The sequence below is a fragment of the Netta rufina genome (assembly GCF_964035555.1).
Source record: "Netta rufina genome assembly, chromosome: 1".
Lineage (NCBI taxonomy): Eukaryota > Metazoa > Chordata > Aves > Anseriformes > Anatidae > Netta > Netta rufina.
Genome location: NC_140123.1, coordinates 72121740 through 72144573, shown reverse-complemented (window position 1 = coordinate 72144573; position 22834 = coordinate 72121740). Strand labels below are relative to the sequence as shown.

The 22834-nt window shown below is 41.3% G+C and overlaps 1 protein-coding gene across 1 annotated transcript in view; it reads left to right on the top strand.

Annotated features, from left to right (window-relative positions):
• DHRSX (dehydrogenase/reductase X-linked) overlaps positions 1–22834 on the top strand; it is a 174951-nt gene that overhangs the window by 140388 nt on the left and 11729 nt on the right. Inside the window, exon 6 of the mRNA XM_084299107.1 lies at positions 1992–2199. Within this exon, the coding sequence (XP_084155233.1) occupies positions 1992–2199 (208 nt within the window). The remainder of the gene's footprint in view (positions 1–1991; positions 2200–22834) is intronic.

Genomic DNA, 22834 nt, shown 5'->3' with positions numbered 1-22834 from the left:
GGCTGAAATATGCATCAGGCGTAAGGTGACATTTTGAGTGTCTCAGATCAGAGCATGGACATTACTGAATTTAAAAGGTAACTGCAATTTCCTGACTAATGCCAAGTCACTTTTATATTCATGCAGCAATCATTCTTTATTCTTAAAATAGACCATTTTACCCTGAGGTGCAAGTGATATCTTGATAATGATGGAGCTGCGTTACCCAGTGTCTTACTGCTCAGCCGTGCAGGGGCTGGTCACGATCAGCTGTCCGTTTTTATCCTTTCTCAAATTACACAACACTTTCATAGCCTGCTCATGTTTTGCTTGAAGAGAAGGGAAAAAAAAAAAAAAAAAAAAAAGGAGAGAGATAGAGAGATGCACTGGGTGTTCAGCAGTGTTGTCTTCCTATAGCTGAGCTGTAAGATTTACCATCGTGTCTCCCAGTTTCTGAGTCCATTCAGACAGCCCTAACAATTAAAATGCTTCTTACCTCTGCAGAGAGTCAGCCTGTTTTGCTAGCATGAGGGGGTTTCTGTGAAGCACACAGGATATTATAAATTAGTTATTAAACAAGAATGGGGTAACAAAAAGAAGTCCCAGACGAATTTGCTGTTCATTCAAAATAAAAACCGTGCAGGCAGCAACACCATCAGAAAGCTGAAGGCAGGCTTTTTAACAGATTGGGAGCATCCCCAGCCTGGGTGTTCATTGCGCTGGGGATGCAGGTGTGGAGGATGAAACTACGGCCTGCATCTGTCGCAGAGACAGGACAACAACCAAGGGGAAGAAGAGAGTTGGGTCAGAGACATCTGTTCCTGGGGGCTGCTCCTCCATCTCCCTCCTTAGCAGTAGCAGCTGTCCTGCAGGCTCTACCCTGTCTCCATACAGGCTGCAGCTGACGCGGCTGCTGCCCAAAGGCTCCGGCAGGGACCACAGCATTTTTGCTGCCCCCAAGAGACTGTTGCTTTAGGCACCTGCCTGCTTTGAGCCGTCTGTAGTGCTAGGAACTACCTTTGGTTCTGCTAAGCAGACCAAAAAAAAAGGTTAAACGAAAGGCCCGTGGTAATTGTGAGAGGGAATTGTCATGGCATAGGACGATACTGAGCGATACTGAGGCCCTGGTCAGGAGGAGCATTTTAAGTGACATACCTGCTAATTTGCCCGGAGGTAGCTTGCTTATTTAAAAAAATACTGCTTCCTGCATGACATGAAACCCATCTAATCAGCAGTTCCTGAAAAGTTTGACTTGAAAGAAGGGCAGATTCAGCATCCAGATTACAGAGGCGCACAGGAGTCTCAGCAGGTCATGTTTTGCTGTAACTCGTGGTATTTGTGTGCCTTCACTATACCTTCTGTTTGGCATAGGTTGAGGCAGCCACCTTTGCTCTAAAGGCTGCATATGACATAACTTTGGTTACTCTGACAGCCGCTCTCCTTGCCCCATCATTATATTCATCTCTTTAGCTGTGTATAATCTGGTGTCACTGGGACAGGTGCAATGACTGCCTTAGTCATCTGCACTGTTCCCACCAAAGGAGCCTTAATCAGGAACTAGTAGGTCGTGCTGCAATACAAATAATAATAGCCAGGAGCAGTACAATGAGGCACGGATTTACTGGGTGGGAATAGGGTATGTGTGTGTGGGAACTGGGCAGTGAGGAATGGGAGAATAGTTCACCCCTAGATGATGGTATTCTGCAGATTGGTGCCTCAGTGTTTAAAGTTAAAATAGGTTGACAGGGAGATTCTGGCAGGTGCTGTGTAATGTTATTTTTATTATTTTTCCCCCATAAATCAGGCTTGGTATCTGATAGAATGATCACCAGAAGTGCAGAAAACAGCATGCCTGCTATTGATAAGCTGTTTCTTGTGAAGATTCAATGTATAGCTATTTGCTTGCTGGATATTGCCAAATGCAGTACATTGGATGCTTCTGCAATTCTGTTTCCCTTCTGATGATTTCTTTTTCATGTGCATGTCCCTCTCTCTTTCTCTCTTGTATACAGATGTTCGTATTCACCCCATGGAGCCTATTCCCAAAGCAAACTTGCCCTTGTGTTATTTACCTATCGACTACAGCATCTTCTGACTGCAAATGGAAGCCATGTGACTGCTAATGTAGTAGACCCTGGAGTAGTGAATACCGAGCTCTACGAACATGTCTTTTGGGTTGTGAAAGTGGCCATATGGATGACAGCCTGGCTATTTTTAAAGGTATGCATTTTTTTCATAATTTTTTTGCCATGTCCCTACATGGTGAGAGATGCCATCAGCACATAGATGCAAAAGTTTTCAGAGTTTATCTTAATTTAATGTAATGTAAAGCTAATGTATAGATAATGACAGGCTTTCCCCAGAACTAACGCTTATTTTAAATGGAGAGAGAACACTCACGGTAAGACGAGGGAAGGCCTATCACTGTGTCTGTGGCTGAACAGGTAGTTGCCCATGCATTAACTATCTCTGCACTGATCTATCTCTGTTTGTGCATGCATGGTGGTAGACTTGCATTTTAACATGGAGCTGGAATATGCAAAGTTTTCCTAGGAAATGTCTTGTACGTCCTGTTACGAAAAGCAGACATAATCTGGCATGGTCTACATGCACACAACATGTTACAGAGAAGAGGGCAAAGGAAAGAAGGAAGCTGTACAAATGAAAAAAAGTATTGGTGGGAATTGGCCAAACTCCATGCTGGGCAGGTCCAAATACTTGTCCTTGGGAATGTGGGACAATGTTCATCTGGGTCTTTCAACTTAACACGTATTTATAATGGCACTTGACTTTCTATTATCTATTCCTGGTCTGTATTGGAAAACATAAAGCTGTTTAAAAAAACTTATCCAACATTGGGCAAATCCATTTCAGGTTAGCTTCAATAACGTTTTGTAGTGGTGTGAGTAGATCAATATGAAATCAGTTTAGCTGCACAGGTGCACTGCTCTAACGTGAGCAAGCCTTAGAAAGACTTGTGCTGAGAAAATGTACTGCTTATAACTCTTTCAGAAAGTAGTTTTGGATTAAGTGAATGGAACCTGATTCCATTAGAGAAAATTAAATGTCCTAATTAAAACAAACTATTTTAGATCAAGGGGCATGTTCCACAAAGCAAATTAATTTTAAACTTTGATATGGAAATATCACTAGCTTTAATTTTAGAAATGAAACTGGAGGCTGGAAGAGTGGCTGTAAAATAAGATGCAAGCAAATAAACCCATATTTAAAAAAATTAATAGTATCTTCTGAGTACACCTTGAATATTGCAATAAAATTCTAATAGGGATGCTCATAGTATGTAATGCATTCTTAAAGAAGCAGAATATAGTTTGCCAGAAAGTATATATTAGACTTGTTTTGCCTCTTGTGATTGGTATTTTAACTCTCAGTCTCCGGTGGTGATGCTTTTTAATTGGACTGACTTCACTCTGCTAACGTAACAGTTTCATGTAGATGTTTCGGTGGTGCTCAGAATTGTCTCTAGAGCCACAGAATTCTGACCAAAAAAAAATTCTGTGTTTGAGAGTGAGAATTAAATCTCTTGTTTACAGCACTTAAGCCCATTCAGTTTTATTGGTGTGCCAAGGGAGCCATTTTTGTATTATACTGACCATGTTTAGAAACTAAATGGGATGTCCCTGAACACACATAAAATGAGTTTAGATTTATCACAAGAGGGAGTCAAATACTTACAGCTGTAATAGTAATCCTGATCATTTTGTATTCTTTGTATGAGATACCAGACTAAAGGAATACTGCCTTGCAATAGGTGAAGGACAGATATACTGACTTGCATAGAAGTGCAATGTGTGTACTGCCTGAAAAAGAACTATATCAATTGCTTTTTGAGTCGGAGTGTACTCTGAATGCTTCAGTTACCAAGGCTGAGATTTTCACATTTTTATATAACACTCGATGTTTTTTCCTGTAGGAGAGTGAGAGGGAAGCTTTTACTAGCACTCGTCTCTTTTGCTATTATACTCTTCGGAGTTGCAGCTCTGACTTCTACTCTTTGGTTATTGCTTAAGATATGTTTATGTGTTTGGGATTGACTTAGCCTTCATTTTTCATGTTCAGGAGCACATTATTCCGTAGGTATGTGGTGTCCAGTGCAAACACCTTTGCAAACAGTCATTTAGTGTGTTTGGTGTTAGTCTCATGCACTAGGGTAAGTTTCTACTGAGAGAAGTAAGAGAGCAAGCGCAGGAAAATGCAACTGTTTGATAATACTAGCTGGCAGTAGGCATTATGGGTTTCTTCTACCCTGGAATTTCATTCTTGAGTGCACATATATGAATCTTCCTTCTAGGATTACAGCACTAACACAGTGAAAATGATCTGATATCTCTCTAATCATGTTGGCTAAACTAACTTTTATCACCCTGAAATATTCCAAAGTGGTTTCTAAAGGCACACAGGAAATTGCTTCACCCACTGCAACCTGGCGCTCTTGATAGTAAACACATCCCAGCTCATTCCGGTGAGGAAATGCATCATGGATTTATCATCTCATATTCTCTCAAGAGACAGTCAACATGTTGTTTGATTTCATTCCAAATTATTGTGGCAGAGCCTCCCTCTACTACCTTTAAATCCATTTCTGCCAACACTTCGGTCCCCATGGCATTCAAGTCAAATGCTTCCTCAGGATTACAGCACAGCCCTGACTCTTGCTGCGTTATTCTCTCTGGGTGAGGTGGCTCAGTGAATCAGGCAAGGCTGTCGGCTCAACAACATCCACCCTAGAGCTGCTTCAAGATATTTAGATACTTAAACAAATAAACCTACAGCTTTGTAAATAGGCCACGATATGTACATATAATTTGCTCAGAGTATTAACAGCTCGAGTTTCTCAGGGCTGCAAAACATTGTCTTCTGATCTTTGTATAAATCTCAGAAAAACCTCTGCCAAATATGTTTGCTGGGGGGGCTTTCCCCCAACAAAATACAGTGAGAAACACCCTGTAGAAATATGATAGGCCAAGGTAAAGGAGATGGTGGCTGTCATAAAAATTGCAAAATGAATGCCTGCCCTTTAGAAGTGGTGGTGCTGCTCCTTCTCAGCTAGATTCTTTCTCAGGAATGTTATTGTGGTACTTGTTCTAAATTTCCATTTTTCAAATGGTTTCTCTACATATTTAATAAACAGAGATTGCACCTGTCACATGCAAGAGGGAAATTATGTTTATTCTTCAAAAAATAAATTGATTTCTACCCCCAAGACTGCTCAGTAAATAAAAGCTGACGAGCTGTCATGATTCTTTGTAGAGTATTGTGGAATATGTTTTCTCTTAGGAATTTTTAACATAAACTGATCTTTTTGTAGAGATAATGTTCAAACTAGTAAACAATTATTAATTAATAAGATAATAATAGATGAAAAAGACATTCATCAGGCATCAAATTGCAATGTAGCCAACTGTGCAACATACCAGTTTTAGTGATGGGTACTGTCCAAACTGTAAGCTGGGAAAGTACCATTTCCCTCTCAGGTACTTCTGCTTCTGCTACAGATATTGAATCTTCATTCTCAAGCCAGATGGCCTCTGCTTGTGTTACAATTATAATGTCTCACAGGAAAAAAAAAAAAAAAAAAAAAGATGTTGACTCATTAATGTCCAATATCAGGGACTATTCTGGTACTTTTGCCATGGATGTAGAAACATTTCTTGCGTGGCAGCATTGTAAACTTCTCCAAAACATTCTTTATGACACACTTGGTGAATGTGTCATTATCAAATATATTTGGTCCTTCCAGCTCCCTCAGACTGGTGTTTAGGAAGGCATCATGGAAGAAGACTGTGCATCAGGTCTTGTCTCAGCTGTCATTTACGAAGACATAGTGCCATATGAGTGATTATTGACTGATAAACTGAAAATGAGTAGGATGAGTGACCCCACTGGCCGGTAAAAGCGAAGGGAAAGGCAGAGTCTAGAATACAAGCTAGAAATCAGCCAATATAAACTGGTTCATTTCTTTTGTTTGTCAAAATAAGCTTAACTTGAGTGTGATTTTCCTATAATGTTTTTAAAGAAATGTTTTCAATCTGTAAGTGCTGCTAGAAAACAAGATCTAAAGAACACGGATTCATCATTCATGCCAGAAGACATAGTCATGCAGGTCTTATTGCAGCATTTCTTATTCAAACTGTCCCTTTGGCACTCTGAATGCAGAAAATTCATTTCATCCTCCTCCCCGAGGTGTCAGAAGACAAACACATCACCACACAATAACACCAGCTGTAGAGAACTAGAATAATTAAATTCTACAGCTGAAAGCAGCAATTCATCAGCATCAACATCTTCAATCCATGCGAGTGTGTGGTCCTCATGTAAAGCTAGTCTAGAAGTTTCTCATGAAAAGAAAATTCCTTGCAGGAACATGTCATTTGTGGTTAATTTTTACAAAAGGCTTTTCAGATCAAAACTGAGATTCATGTCAAAATCAGAGAGAAGGAAGCAGTCCACTTTATTCCAGTAGTTCTCATCTTTAACAAGGTCCCTTTTTTGTATATATGTACAGTGATTTAAACTTCTTTTTTTTTTTTTTTTTTTTTCATTCCAGGTTGTAGTCAGAGTGATAGGGCTTCTTCTTTTCTGTCTAATAAATATTTCATTATTCATAAAACCACAGAACAGTTCTAGGGGGAAAAGATGGAGCGACCCACCTGAGAAGGAAAATGAGCAAGCTACCTTTGAGCTACTAAATCCTGGTGATGTGGTTATTTTTCTTAGATGTGAATGCCCAGACTCAACACCCTGTTAGGGTGCTTTACTTACGTTAAATTTATGTTAAATTAGAAGGCTTAGGAACACAGGGTGCTCTTGTCTGTCCTATTTAGGGCTAGACCCCTCTAACGTAGACTGACTCCAAGTGCACGCCTACACAGTCTGGTCTCCACTGGATCCTGTGATTCCCCTGTGGTCCCAAGATATTGTTATTTTTTTGTGTGTTCTCAGGTCAAATGGCAGAAATATTTATTGTAAGAGACACTTTGAGAGCTGCCAGAGGCTGTTTTGGTGGCAGGGAAGTGAAAGATTTGTGGTGCATGCCTTGTGTGAAGGGGTAAAGGTGCTGTACAGAGGTGTGCAAAACTGCTGGGATTGTGCTGGAGAGCTTCAGGGGGAGTCAATGCTACTGAAGCTGGCATTCAAAGACATGTTTGGAGCAGCTGCTGGAGTGATCTATCCCCAAACCACACCCAGGCTTCCTCTTGGAAGAAGCCAGTTGGAACAGGACGAAACACGGAGCAAGCTAGACATGAAGCAGTATGCACAGTCAGAGACCCATCTCATGCCCTCTCCCACAGTTTTAGTCATTTGGTTGAAAAGGAAAAAAGGATTCTTTTTTTTTTTTTTTTTTCCTTATTAGTGGGAAATGGGAAGACTATCTTCCATCTTTTAAAAGTGTTCACAGAACAAGAAAACTATTTCAATGCCTAATTCTGCCTTCAGAATTGATGCCTTTTAGCTTGGAAAACAGTTTAAAGAAACACAGGGTAAATCTACACCTTGCATTATGTAAAAATATACACGTGCACTATATACAATTGTTGGAGTGAAAATTCTGGAATTGTAAGTGACTGAAATTTTGTGATAGATTTTTTCCAGCAGGCAAGGAGCATACTGAAAAAGGGTATTTGTATTGTGTGAGAAAGGTTTTATCCCTAACTCCTGTGTGGTAAAAGATTATTGATTTAACTTGACAATTCTGGCAAATTCTTTCGTTCTATCTGAAAATAATTCATTTTGTATCCAAAAGAGTTAAAAAAATACTCTTGCTGTAATGGGGAGACAGTAAGTAAGCAGTTAATTAATTGTGTAAATATGTGAGCCTAACCAGCATTAGCACATCAGAACATGTCGTCTTGTAACCTGTAACTATTTTCATAGTCAGAACCCACGGTTAGCTAGGGAAGACATTTTCTGTCAGTTTATCCCTTGCTAACATATCTTTGTAGTACTTTCCTTTGTATGTAGTTAATATGTTTGTACGGTATTCTATTCTCAGTTAGATGTATTGTTAAAAATGGAACAAACATAGAAAGGTAATTTCCTGTGGACCAAATACATGTCAGGGACTTGGTACTGATTCTACTCAGTTAAAAAGAAGCAAACCACAAAACCTTTAATGTAAAGGTCTCAAAAAATAAAAAAAAAATAAAAAATAAAAAAGAGGTTGAAAGGTTGGGGAATTAGGGAAAATCTTGAAATTTCAGCTATACCATTAGACTTTCACGCTTCAATCATAATCTTTATAATTAGAGGCCGTTCATCCCATAAATCTCACTGTACACAGACTTTCACTACTGTAATTCTCCCTTAGACACCCGGGAAGTTCTACCTCCATTACGACATAATTAAAATTCCGTTTACCTTCTGCCAGGTAACACAGTGGTGTTTGAAACTTGAGCCCACTGGCAGCAGAGTGCAGGCTAGTTACTAACCTTTCTCATCAGAGCATCTCTTGGATACCTCTCTATAGAGAAGGAGCGAGAGAGAGGGGGCCACCCCAGCCACACCAAAATGCACCCTTCAGCAAGAGTAGGAAGAGGAGTTACAGACAGTTTCACTCTTCCAAATTAGAAAAATAAACAAACAAAAAACCAAAACAGAACAAAAACAACAACAACCACAAAAAAAAAACACAACATAACACTGATTTAAGGAGAATGACCACTGGCTTGCCCTGGAAAATCCTGCTACTGGTAGTGTGGGTGGGCAGCAGATTTAAAATAGATCACTAAAAGGAGATGCAGAGGAGGTGGTTGTAGGAGTGCATATTCATATATATATATACATGGAGAGTTTACCACCAGATGTGGTATGCATTATAGATCATAGAATCATAGAATCTTTGAAGTTGGAAAAGACCTCCAAGGTCATCTGCTCCAACCATCCCCCTACCACCAATGTCACCCACTAAACCATATCCCTAAGCACCACATCCAACATTTCAGCTAATATTTCTCTAGGGATGACCTTCCTAAATTCCTTAATGTTCTGTTTATTGTGAGTTTGTTACATCTACATGTATAATGAAACAATGCTGATAAAAAATTATATTGTGAAGCCCCATCACCTTAAGCCCCTGCTTACTACAGAAAAAAAATAATTTTAGGAGCGTTTGGGAGATTTACAACCATGCCTTTCCACCAAAGGCATGTGAATGTGAAACTCCTTAATTTACCAGTAATGCAAGGAGACAGATAAAACCTTTCAATGTAAAGTAAGGAAACTTTTGTGAACATAGACACTTTTTAATACTTATCCCAAGCTTTCAAAGATTGACAGAAATGACACATTCTGCAGACCTCCCCTTTTCCTGTGGTCTAAGGCATCTCTGCCAGGAAGCCACCTCTGACAGAGCCTAGAGTTCCATAATTTCTGCAATATGAATGCCCATAGCAGAGATCTTCCTCCAGTGATCTCCATACAAACACTGGAGTCACTCCTAGTACTGGGTCTGTCTTATCCCAAGATAAATATCTACAATTGACGGATGAATTAAGTCCTTGGAGTGCCTGTGAACTGCAAATGGGTCCTCTGGTGACTAGCTCAGCTGTAGACATTTCTGCTGTATAAAAGTATTAAGTTAATTAAGATTAGGCCTATCCCAAGGTACAGGACATTAAATCTGTCATCCTTTAAAAAGCAGAGAGTAAAGAACACTAGAAGATAGTGTGGTTTTAGCTGTATGCAGAAGAGGGTAGGAATTGAAAGGTGTGTTCATGTATCTGGAGAAGAAATAATCTGTAAGCAAGTTGGTTTTTCAAATGGCAACACCTAGGTGTTTGGAGTATGAGACAATTTCCCATATAAGTGATAAATGTATTCGTGGGCAGCCACAGATGAGGTAATCCCAGTTGCTTATGAAATGTATTTCTCATATCTGTTTATGATCATTCTGTGCCTCTACTATTTATTACACAGGTATTGGCATACATTTAAATGGGTAGTTACACAGGTACCCATAATAGTGTCAAGTATGTAGCGAGAAATGTATGTAGCGAGAAATGTAAAAGAGTGAACCACAGCAAAAAGCATCAACTATTGAAAAAGAACTAGCAATAGCAAAACAAATTTTTAAATAAACAGGATCATCCAGCACCTGGTTTGTGAATTTTGAAAAGTCTCAGTTCAGAAGTCACTTGAGTAACTCTGGCTTCAGTAAAGATTTAGTAAAGATTGTAATTACACAATTGTAATTGCCATCCCCAAACATCAGTGTTTGCTTTTTAGAAGGAATACTGAGACAGTGCAAGATATTGTTCACATGGTTCATTTTATTCCTATAATGTTCTCAGGTAAATATGTGTGATTTTGTGGATTTTAATAGGTGAAATTAAGAAGGAACTTTGGAGCAGTGGCTGTAGCCCCCTTTTCTAGAAGGAGCTTGATCTTAGATGTGGCATGTTTACAATCTACTAATACAATCTTTCCAGAGTTAGTAGTTTATATAGATTATTACATATTTGAACTTTGAAATTGCTGTTGGGTCTGCGAGTCTCGTCAAGGAAAATGACTGCATTTGTTTGCTGCTGCCCCAGTGCAGGTAAGTGGAAATAAAGACACGAGTTTCGTTTTCATGTGTCAGGCACTCTGTGGGGAACACAGAGCAGAGGCAGAAGAGGATTTGGATGAAACCTGAGCAATATGCAATAACACAAGAATGAACTTGGACAGCTTTTAAAGGATGGAATTTTTCTGGTATTTGTTTGGCCCTGTCACACCACCCTAGTTTCCTGTCCCTGGAACAGTAAGGAGGTGATGCTACTGGTCCCAGTCTCAGACAGTTTGAAAATATTTTGTCTGCTCCCAGTATCTCTTATGTGCTCTGCAAAGTCTCGGAGCTTGCCACCACCAATTTACAAACTTTACTGAACACCTTACTAACAGTTTATCCAATTTAGTATATATATTGTTTCCCTGATGAATAGCAGGGGCCAAAGTTGGTGCCTTGTATCTGGCAGCCCTGTGTCCCCATGCCTTTGCTGGAAGCAGCATTGTGCTCTCCCACTGCCTTGAGTCCCTGCAGCCAGCAATGGCATGCTGAGGCTGAATGTGTCTCAGGAAGGGAGAGCAGTATTGATTGACTTATTCAGTATTTTTGCCTGCCAAGCTCTTGAGATGCAAAATGCAGTCTTCCAAAGCGTCTGCCACTTGTCGCAAACTATCCTAAGATGATTAAAAATGTAGAGAGAGAAAAGCTGTCCTGTTGCTTTTGGAGCTTGGAGTGTTGAAAACAAAATTACACACTATGAGTATATTTTGACAAGTGGATCTGCTCTGAAAATGAACATAAAAAAGGCACCGTGGGGTGGCATGTTTATTTTTTTCTGTCAGGGTTGTGCATTACCCAGGTGCAAGGTAAATTTTATGACTGCCTAACCCATGAATGCAGCTTGGTCATTTCTCAGAGGGGTACTCAGTTATTACCAGTCTCATGCATCATGACCATCGACAACAATTTAGGTCCCCATTTTCCTTTGCATGTAAGTAGATGACTTCTGTGACAACTTTGGTACTTCATCAGTGGCTTTGCACAAGTGTTGCTGATCAGAACCTGCTAAACAAGTAAATGATGCCCAAACCTAAGAGCATCCAGGTCTCATTTTTGTACCGTATTATTGTAGCAAGGATTACCTGATCTGACTTTGCATCCTCTGTGTGGAGTACTGTCCTTATGTAAAGCGTTTTACATGTTTGTTCCTGCTCCTTAAGGGTTTTCCTTGATCTTGGGCTGCCCTTTTATATTTTTTGCCTGGTTTAGGTTTGTGGCACATGTGTCCTATTTTATATGCCTATTTTATGGAGAAGTGGATTAAGACTGGCACAGATACACTAAACCCTAATCCCTTTAGAGGGCCTGCAGGTCTCCAGAGGCAGTAAGTACTTCAAATGTTTATAATGCTAGATTCTGCTGATGTTGCTTGAAATCCATTCAGGAAGCAGATCTGGAAGGCAGGAAGCAGGGATTTTTACACGGTCTTTTTTCTAAATATAATTGCACTGTTAATACTATTTTATATACATTCAGCACTTAGTACCTTGGCTGTATAACTTCTCCTGTGAGAGTTTCAATGCACTCTGCACAGCACTGGGTCAAAGTCAGATTGCTGGTGACTCATCTATTTCCAGCTTTTTAAAAAGTGATAAAATATAAAATGTGTTTGCTCTGACGTACCTGGATTTGTTGTCTCCAGGTCACTACACACAAGTTTACCTAGAGGAACCAAGAGAATTGCAAAGCACCTCCAATGCTCAGAAGCAGCAATAGTACACGTGATGTAAAATCTGTCTCATGCTCTTCCAGCTGGGAAAACATTTGCAGCATTAGACTCATTGGGCTTTCTAGACATTGAGCAAGATGGTACCAGCATTATAAAAATAATGCAACTTTTGTGTGTTGATTTTAGTTCTACCCTGTAGCTCTGTAGAAAGTATATGCAACCACGGTGTTCTGTGTTTTTTGTTTTGTTTTGTTTTGTTTTTTAATGTTCATTTTTAAGTTACATCATGATGTCTGTCAATACCCTTTAATCAAAATGATTGGGAATGAGGTTGCTTTTATTTTGTCATTTTGTCAAGACAAGAGAGCACTATGAGGAGAGCAGAAGTGTTCCAAGAGGTCCCTGGAGTACCCTGTTCCTTCTGACTTCCCATTTCTTGTTCTGAATCCATTTTTTTCCTTTTTCTCTTCCATGATGAAGGATACATAGAAATGGGGAATCCAGTAAAAGGGTCCATAAATGAAGATTACTCAACAAACATTCATTTTGATTTTGAAGATATTGAATGCCCAGGAAATCCTTCTTTACCAACATTTTTGATGAAAGTGTGCCACTTGTTGCATTCCCCTCCACCTTTTTTACTTGCCTTTGTAAATAGCTCTTTGGGTTGCTTGCTGATGAACTGTGCTTCCAACAGTGCTGACTCTTGGGTATAGGAGGAAAGCGAATATAGGGCTATGGGTCAGACTGAAGAGCCTTCAGTAAAATGAGATCCTTGATTGTTCTGGTCAAGAAAACTGTGAATGCTATTAAAAAAATAAGTAAACCTATCTGAATTGAAAACAGAGCTATAAAGATGGTGTAGGTACTCTGTTAATCTTTAGTCTGGGTTACTGCAAATAGCCAGGGTTGAGGTAGGGGATGACACCTCTGTGAGAGACTATGGCTTCCCCTTGTGCCTTCCTGACTGACTGGTTCTCATCTCAAGTACCTTTGAGATGATGAAGTCTGGGATGGCTTGTAGCCCTGCTGAAAGTCAGATGTGGTGCTCCAACTGGCAGCGTCCACACTAGACTAGTGGGGGTTTGCATGCCAAGTATTTGTGTTCCTAAAACGGCCAGAGCAGAGAGTTTGGTTCAGGATTTTGTCTGAGAACAAGAGAGAGGTATTCTCTCTTGTCGATGGGGCCGGATGGGATCCACCCAAGGGTACTGAGGGAACTGGCACAAGAGCTGGCCAAGCCGCTTTCCATCATTTATCAACAGTCCTGGCTATCAGGGGAGGTTCCAATCGACTGGCGGCTAGCAAACGTGACGCCCATCTACAAGAAGGGCCGGAGGGCAGACCCGGGAAACTACAGGCCTGTCAGTTTGACCTCAGTGCCAGGAAAGCTCATGGAGCAGATCCTCCTGAGAGTCATCATGCAGCAATTGCAGGGGAAGCAGGCGATCAGGCCCAGTCAGCATGGCTTTATGAAAGGCAGGTCATGCCTGACGAACCTGATCTCCTTCTATGACAGAGTGACGCGCTGGGTGGATGAGGGAAAGGCTGTGGATGTGGTCTACCTTGACTTCAGCAAGGCTTTTGACACCGTCTCCCACAGCATTCTCCTCAAGAAACTGTCTGCTCTTGGCTTGGACTGGCGCACGCTTCGTTGGGTTAGAAACTGGCTGGATAGCCGGGCCCAAAGAGTCGTGGTGAATGGAGCCAAGTCCAGTTGGAGGCCAGTCACTAGTGGCGTCCCCCAGGGCTCGGTGCTGGGGCCGGTCCTCTTTAATATCTTCATCGATGATCTGGACGAGGGCATCGAGTGCACCCTCAGTAAGTTCGCAGATGACACCAAGTTAGGTGCGTGTGTCGATCTGCTCGAGGGTAGGAAAGCCCTGCAGGAGGATCTGGATAGGCTGCACCGATGGGCTGAGGTCAACTGCATGAAGTTCAACAAGGCCAAGTGCCGGGTCCTGCACCTGGGGCGCAATAACCCCAAGCAGAGCTACAGACTGGGAGAGGAATGGTTGGAGAGCTGCCAGGCAGAGAAGGACCTGGGAGTGATGGTGGATAGTCAGCTGAATATGAGCCAGCAGTGTGCTCAGGTGGCCAAGAAGGCCAACGGCATCCTGGCTTGTATCAGGAACAGCGTGACCAGCAGGGCGAGGGAGGTGATCGTCCCCCTGTACTCAGCTCTGGTGAGGCCGCACCTCGAGTACTGTGTTCAGTTTTGGGCCCCTCGCTACAAGAAGGACATCGAGGTGCTTGAGCGGGTGCAGAGAAGGGCGACGAAGCTGGTGAGGGGCCTGGAGAACAAGTCCTACGAGGAGCGGCTGAGGGAGCTGGGCTTGTTCAGCCTGGAGAAGAGGAGGCTCAGGGGCGACCTTATCACTCTCTATAGGTACCTCAAGGGAGGCTGTAGCGAGGTGGGGGTTGGCCTGTTCTCCCACGTGCCTGGTGACAGGACGAGGGGGAATGGGCTTAAGTTGAGCCAGGGGAGTTTTAGGTTAGATGTTAGGAAGAATTTCTTCACTGAAAGGGTTGTTAGACATTGGAACAGGCTGCCCAGGGAAGTGGTGGAGTCACCATCCCTGGAAGTCTTCAAAAGACGTTTAGATGTAGAGCTTAGGGATATGGTTTAGTGGAGGGCTGTTAGCGTTAGGTTGGAGGTTGGACTCGATGACCTTGAGGTCTCTTCCAACCTAGAAATTCTGTGATTCTGTGATTCTGTGATTCATGTTCCTATTTTGTAATGGCAAGTCTGCTTCATCTGAACTGGTGTTTGCGCTGCTACTTGCCATATTTTTCTCATGTAAAAGATATACCGCATATTTTAAAATTAAAAAAAAAAAAAAAAAAGAAACAGAGGTTGACTTATTTTTAGTTTTGTTGACTTCTTTTTAAACGTCAATATGGTAGTTTAGAAGGACAAAGTTGGGTTCATGGACTCGGGCACGTCCTTCAAATGCGAGCGTAAGACCTACTGCAAATTGCAGATCATGGATTCATTATGATAGCTAAAATGTGTTAATGCTCCAAATTACTGAGTTAAATCTTTGCCCTCTGATCTGAACGGATGCCCTCAAAAAAAAAAAAAAAAAAAAAAAAAGCTAAATTTAGCTGTGTTTCAGTAATCTCTCGTTCACTTCTCATTGCTGTCAGCAGCCCACAGGGTTTCTCTTATATTTATGATGGAAATGTCTGTATACGAATCATGTCACAAAGATGTATGTTTTTTGCCACTTCAAGGATTCAGTAAACAGTGCATAGTTTCTCTGGTAAAGAACACCTCATTTCTGGATAATTTGTACAAACAAGCACTTCGTGCAAATGGCTTTCTTGAATAATAATAAAAACAACAACAACAACAACAAAAAACACATTATTTTCATGTGTGATACGTTAAAGGTATTTTTGTTAAGCAAGCGCATGTAACTTCATTGCTTGTCTTTCCATATTTTCAGTGTCAGCATATATGTCTGTAAAACTTCTATTGATGGCAGCTATTAGCAGGCTTTAAGTATTTTCTTAGTTCAGCTACATAATGCCTTCATCATAGGAAAATAGATGTATCTAAAATGTGGGAGCCTGCGATACCTCTAATGTTTTGGAGTCCCTTTGCTAAAATCTTTGAAGATAATTGTCATGTTAATATATCAGTTGTGTTCAAGTACAGTATCTTATAACATACAAAACTATATTAATAAAACATAATTTACTTTTTGGTCTTATGCTAAAAAAAACGAGGCATATTGTAGCTTTTCAAGTTATACATACATTACCGTGTAGTTTTAAATAATCTTTCACTCTTAATTTCAGTCACCTGCAATACTTTTTTTTTTTTTTCCCAGAAAAGATAGATTAGTTGTTTTAACAAAATACAAAATGCTGAATGTTTTTTAAGACTGCAAAATCATTGCATATGATCTGATGTTTATTGTTGTCAGGGTAGATTATGGATGAGAACCCCTGCAATTATCCTCTGGTTAACATACTTTAGTAGTGGAAGAAAGGACAGAGCTATGGTGCAGCTGGCAAGCAATCAGCTAACCTCCATTGCAAGCGTTTAAAGAACCTCTTCAGTGGAGCTTCTTAATGATAAAATATGTAGGGCTGGGTTTTCTGACAATGCATGGAACATGATCGATGATAGTAACCTTTTCTCAGAATTAAACTGGAAACGTGGGGGTGGGCACTGCAGTGCTGTCTGGCTCACAAGTGTTGGGATAGCAGCTTTCTTTCCTGCTCTTCACACCATAAATAAATTTTTAAAGTTTATTTTTAAAGATTATAAATATATTCTGGGATATATTCTCACTTCCATTTCATTGAACCTCCTTCGCCCTTTATATTTTTTAAATAGTTACATTAGTTACGTATTTAATGTAGAAGCAGCTACAACAGGACAGAGAACTGTCTAGATTATAATTTCTCCTTTGTGCAATAGCAAAGTCTGTGAGCGTGAGCAACTCTGCACTACTTGCAGCTGAGGTGTACGCTGGGAAAAATCTTTTGTCTCGTTTCTATTATTTTTCATACTTGCCTAATAAAAGAAAAAAAACAACAAGAAAAAGAGTGAGCGTTTTTGAAATGAGCTAACATTTTCAGTGATGAAGGTAAAGAGCATACTAAAGTTGGGAATCCATTTTTGCTTAGGGAGATATTTTCTGTAAGAATGTATGTCAGTGCTGTTTTCAATTTATTTATTTATTTATTTTTCTGTTGTGGTCATCTGTGGATATTTGTAAATTCTTCATAGTATTAATTTGGACTAGATGAAGAATCTGTCTAATTTTTCAAGAACCAAATTTATTTTCTCCATTTTATTATATTAATGTTTAAAAATATTGATGTTTTTTTCTGAAACGTTGTTAGCAAGCTACCCAGAGTTGGTATGAATCGTTAGTAAGCTATCCAAATCTGATTTCTATTTGCAGCTGGGTATTTATTCCTTTGAAAAGTCTCTCCCTCAAATCAGATGCTGCTTGTAACTGTTGTCAGATGTTGGAGTAGCTCAGTTACGATGGCGAGCGTGAAGTTGTTTATTCATTTTCAAAATAAAGAACAGAAATTTGTTCTGGGGTATGCACACTAATTTGCAGTTAGAAACTAAAGAAAAGGTAGAACATTTCAGGCCATAAACCAGCCATGCCTCAAGATGCCCATGACTCAGAAAGTAGGGCAATGCGAGACAGGGAGGGTATTGGAAAGCCACCTTCTCCCCTGCGCTGTGAATCTTGGGAGCTCATTCCTCTGCGTGAGAAATGGGTCTGAAATGTTGTCCCTTGTGTGTGTGTTCCTTCCTCCAGAGAGGAAGCCTGATTTGTTCCTTGGACTGGGTCTGGCTGTACACATGCATGGAGATAAAAGCAAGGCAAAGGGCTGTGATGAGAGGATGAGTCCAGTGGGAATTCACCAGTTGGTTGTAGGAGCTGGTGCTACATCCATCTCCCCAGGAGACCTCAGCAAGCACTGGGGCACCCCCAGCTCCAGCCATTCCGTGCATTCCCAGTTACACTGAGCATTAACACCCATGCTTACTGAAAAGCAAATCAGGGAGACTTTACACATTTGAAGTCCTGAAGGGATATTCCAGGCCTATGAGAGGTGAGGTCTTGGTGATGTTGTGGCTGGTAAATGTCTTAGGTAAGAGCTAGCCTTTAATATATACACAGTGATGCAGGAAAGAATATGCTGGGACAAAGGAACAAAGGCAAATATTACTGTTTAATTAATATTAAATAAGGTGCAGATTTCTTGTGGGCACTGATTCATGCGCTGCATGGTGTCAATAATTGATTGTGAATTGCAGCCATTTTTTTTCCTAAGAGTGGGGCATTATTTCTGAGGTAAAGCCATTGCCTATTGATTAGCTGTATAGTAATTTTCAAGCATCAATGGTTCCAATAAAAAATAAATAACATCTGTTTTATACTAGTGCATAAGCTCTGTACGTTGTTCATTAATAAATGAAGGGTGTATGTAGTTGCTTTTTGGGGTGTTATTCTACAGACCCTACTGACATTTTCAACAGCCGTAAGTCCCAGGATAAATGCAACAGTCTTCAAGGATGTTTTTGTTTTGTTTTTTTTTGCTTTTAATGGAGGTTGTAAATGTTCTGCTCTTTGACGACAGTGCTGCAATAAGATGGACATATTTGTCACTGTTTACTGTTAATGTAATTTCCTGTTTTTCCTACTACATGACTCTCCTTTTAATCTCACTGGTTAGTAGTATGTTATTTTTTGGCTACATGATGAGTCCTGAGATTCAGCAAGGAGAAAATAATTAAAACTATTTGTTTCACAGACTGTCAGCAACTATTAGGGATTAGACAAATATAAATTAAGTTTTTTTCCCCCCCAGCCATGTTACAGACTTTGCAAAGTTCACAAACAACTGTAATCCTCTTTTATTGAGCACACATTTAAAAGTAAAGGTCAGTTATGTTTTGGTCACTAAGGAGTTTGAACAACTGGTAAAAACCAAACGTTTAGATTATTTCTGTATAAAAAGCATACTTGCTGATGGGGTATCTCATGCTTCTCAATCATGGCTCCTTTACTGAGCTCAGGGACTAAAAACCGGTCACATCAGCTCACCAGAAGTTTGCAGAGCAAAGCAGGCTTTGCAGCTCATCCCTCGAGCTGCCAAAGCAGCTTGTGCACCCAGGGAAGGGCATTGCATGCGGGTGGGATGCTGGCAAGAGCTCAGGGTGCCTGCACCCTGCCATCAGCCCTGCTCACACTGCCGTCCTGCAGCCCGCGCACCAGCCATGCAACGTGCCACGGCTGAGGCTGCCTGCCAGGCTGTCGCTGGGCACAAGGAAAGGGCAGGCGGAGAAATGGGTGAAAGTTTAGACTGCAGACGTGTTTTGCATACCACCCAGGAAGCAGAGCCCTAATCTCGACGGGAACAATTCAATTCCGTGGTGGAGCACGTATTAAATAACAATAGGCGGCTGCAGAGCTGTGCAGACTTGCAGGGGAAGAGCAGAATTTTAAGCGAGCCACGGGAAGCACAGGAGAGGGCTGGGGCAGGGCTGCCTGAGCCTCTGCTCAGACCTCAGCCTTTATTTCTGGGAGTTAAAAGCAGCTACCAGACCACAGCACAGTTCTGCATTAATTCATCTGGAAATTTTCCCGGAAAACAAGTTTCATAATCTGGAGCATCGCTGTTTGCGGCGCATCACCGTGCACGAGCAGGGACGGCTCATCGATTGGAATCACAAGGCAGATGTGTGCGTATAGCAAAATGGCATTACCAAAGAGCAGAGTTCAATATGAGCTCCCTAAACAAAGCGAATTACTTCAACACCAGATGAGTCCGTAGCATGTATTTATTGAACCACAAAACCTCACGGTGTTTGTTTCCCACTTTAAACAACTGCTCTAACCTTTTAGTCAGAAAGCCCGGTGTATACAAGCACAGGAGAAACTCTCCTGGGGCTCTTAATAAAATGAAAAGGTTAATTCTCAGTGTGTTATTTTGGCTATTGATAATTCTGCAAATGTAAAAGTCTCTGGGTTATTTTGTATAGTATCCCAGGCCATAAACTGCCCATGCCCTTAATCAGTCTGGTATCAAAAGCTTATTCCGAAGCTGTCTGCAGAGACAGAGCTATCTGAAAATGAAAGAAATATGAAGATTTGCAGGAAGATTCTGGGGATTTTTTTAAATTCTTGCCCTTCAAGGTATTTTTTTTTGTTTTTGTTTTTTAATGGCAGGCTGGAGAAAGACTTTAGATGTTGAAGAGATTACATGTTTTTTTTCCTTTCCAGTTTTTCATTCAGTTTTTCTCCTTCAGCTTGTGCGATTTGACCACAGGCTATGAATCTCATTTTTGGAACCTGAACCAATTCTTCCTGTGATGTGAGCCACACATAAGCCACACAGCCCTGACACAGGGCTGGGGTAAACCTTATCTCCTGTATGTAAACACGTCAGTCCTTCTATGACATTCTTCATCTGGCAAAGGAAACAGGAACATGGGAAGGACCATTTGTGGTAGCAAATCTAGTCCTAGCTTTTCCAGGGAAGATATTTTTCACAAATTAGTGGCTCCATCTGCTACCTTAATGAAGATTTACAAAACACCTTAGAAGTAAATACGGATATTAAAAATAACAACTTCAGTGGATAGTAAAAATCTGTGTCTTAGCACTTTTTAGTTCATCTCACTTCCCAGCTTTCCTTTATTTGTTCCACTGCTAAGAACTGCTTTATTTTCTTTTTTCCCTCTCTTCCCTTTTGTAAATTAATACAAAGGCTCCCCAGGCTAACAGCTCCCTCTGTAACACAAGTACTAACCTTTCCTTCTTTCAGGTTGTTTGGCTGATTAAATGTGGTGGATTTAAACTCACAAGAAATTGTGTTCGAGATGGAAGTTTTCTGCTTCCATTTCAGACCTTAGGAAGCATTTGGATAGCTGAAGGTTTGCATTTGCTCTGTCTATAATGAGCTCTATAGTAAAGATACGATGCCTCAGATCTTGTCTGACATAATTTTAGAAACATGACTAATCTCACCGAAACCAATGGCACTGTTTGCATGTCTAAAGCTATACATGTTCTTTTGGTCTCTTCTCAATTTAAGCCATCAGTAGGTTCCTTGGCATACTGTAAGGAGCCTCGGGATGCATTGATTTAAACAAAACCATTTACAGAGCTTAAACCCACTTTCAGTCAGAAACAACAAAAGGTTTGATTTGAATAATCAAATTCAGTCTTCCCCTGCATTTGCTTTTTTAGTTATTTTGTTAAAAGCAGGTTGATTCTGGTGGGTTAGCAAGCATTCAGATATGTTGATTTGCAACTGAATATAGCCTTTGCCTTTAAATTTAGTGCTTCTCTTGGGCAACTGAGAGGATAAGCTACGTAGACATCTCCATAATTGTATGGCTTCAAAATATATCTGTGATTTCATGCATCCTGTTCTGACAGAAAATGGGAAATGGTAGTTTTGTTTATGAGATGACTAATGCTTTACATTTTTACAAGCTGCTTTCAGGTGAAAGATGAGTGCAATTAAAATGAAATGAACTGTCATTTTTTAAAGGATTTTATTACTTAAACAGAAGTACCTCGAACTTATTGGACACATTTTTTCATCAAAACAGAGGATGTATAATCTGTAATTATTGACTGATTCTGTTTACTGTATCTGTCAGAAAGATTGGGTTAGAAAAACTGAGTCACTCTCACCTATTTGCATTCTTTTACTCAAATATCTGTAGAATGTAAATCTACTCTTCTTGTTTTCCATCTTTGGAATATATCACTCAGGACAGACATAATATAACCCCCTTGATTATATATATTTTTTTTCAGTTTATTGTTCCAGGTTAAATGCTGAAGTTGCCAGGAACTAGAATTATAGGAAACATCAATTTGCAGAATAAGATTCCTTCCCTCCTCACTACTTTTCTCTGCTTCCAGTCTGGGCTTTTTCTGTTTCTTTTCTACTTCTCAGCTTGGAAAATATTGTAAAACTATCATTTAAACATGCTAACTATTCTGAAAACAGAAGCCCACACCAGTCAGGGCATGGACAGTCCTATTTGAAGATCTGCTAGAAGCTTCTTGCAGCCAGACAGAGGTGATGTCTCTCATTCTGCACAGGAGCTCTGTTGGATGCAGAGCTATGCTGCCCCTGTGGCCCCAGATGCTCCATGCAGAACCCTCACTCTCCCTCATCCAAAGGACAGGGAGAGAAAATATGATGAAAAAAGGCTCATGGGTTGAGATGAGGACAGGGGTACCACTCACCGATTGCCATCATGGGTTAAATAGACTCCGCATAATGAGATTAATGTAGTTTATTGCCTATTTCTAACAGACTAGAACAGTGAGAAACTAAAAGCAAACTAAAAACACCTTCCTCCGATCCACCCTTTTTCACTTCTTTCCCCTGAGTGGTGCAGGGCAATGGGGAATGGGGGCTGTGGTCAGTTCTAACACTTCATCTCCTCCTCTCCTTCACACTCAGTGTGGTGTCCCTCCCATGGGATGCCGTCCTTCCCAAACTGAGCCTGCAGGCTCAAACTGAGCTCTTCAAGAACTGATCCCATATGGCTCCGTACCACAGGGTCCATCCCCCAGGAGCAAACTGCTCCAGCACAGGTCCCCCACGGGTGGGCGGCAGCTCCCCCCAGGCCCCCTGCTCCTGCGTGGGCTCCTCTCCACGGGCTGCAGCTCCGGCCTGGGGCCTGCTCCTGCAGGGGCTCTCCATGGGCCGCAGCCTCCTCCAGGCCACATCCACCTGCTCCACCAGGGGCTCCTCCACCCATGGGGGGGCTGCAGCGTGGAGATCTGCTCCATGTGGGACCCATGGGCTGTAGGGGGACAGCCTGCTCCACCAGGGGCCTCTCCACAGGCTGCAGGGGAACTGCTGCTGCCTGCCTGGAGCACCTCCTGCCCTCCTGCTGCACTGACCTGGGGGTCTACAGGGCCGCTTCTCACTCCTCTCTCCCAGCTGCTGTTTGTTGCCCATCAGTTTTTTCCCCCTTCCTTAACTCTGCTCTCCCAGAGGCCCACCCAGTGTCTCTCCCTGGCTCAGCTCTGGCCAGCAGCGGGTCCCTTTTGGAGCCGGCTGGAGCTGGCTCTGCTCTGACATGGGGCAGCTGCTGGGCT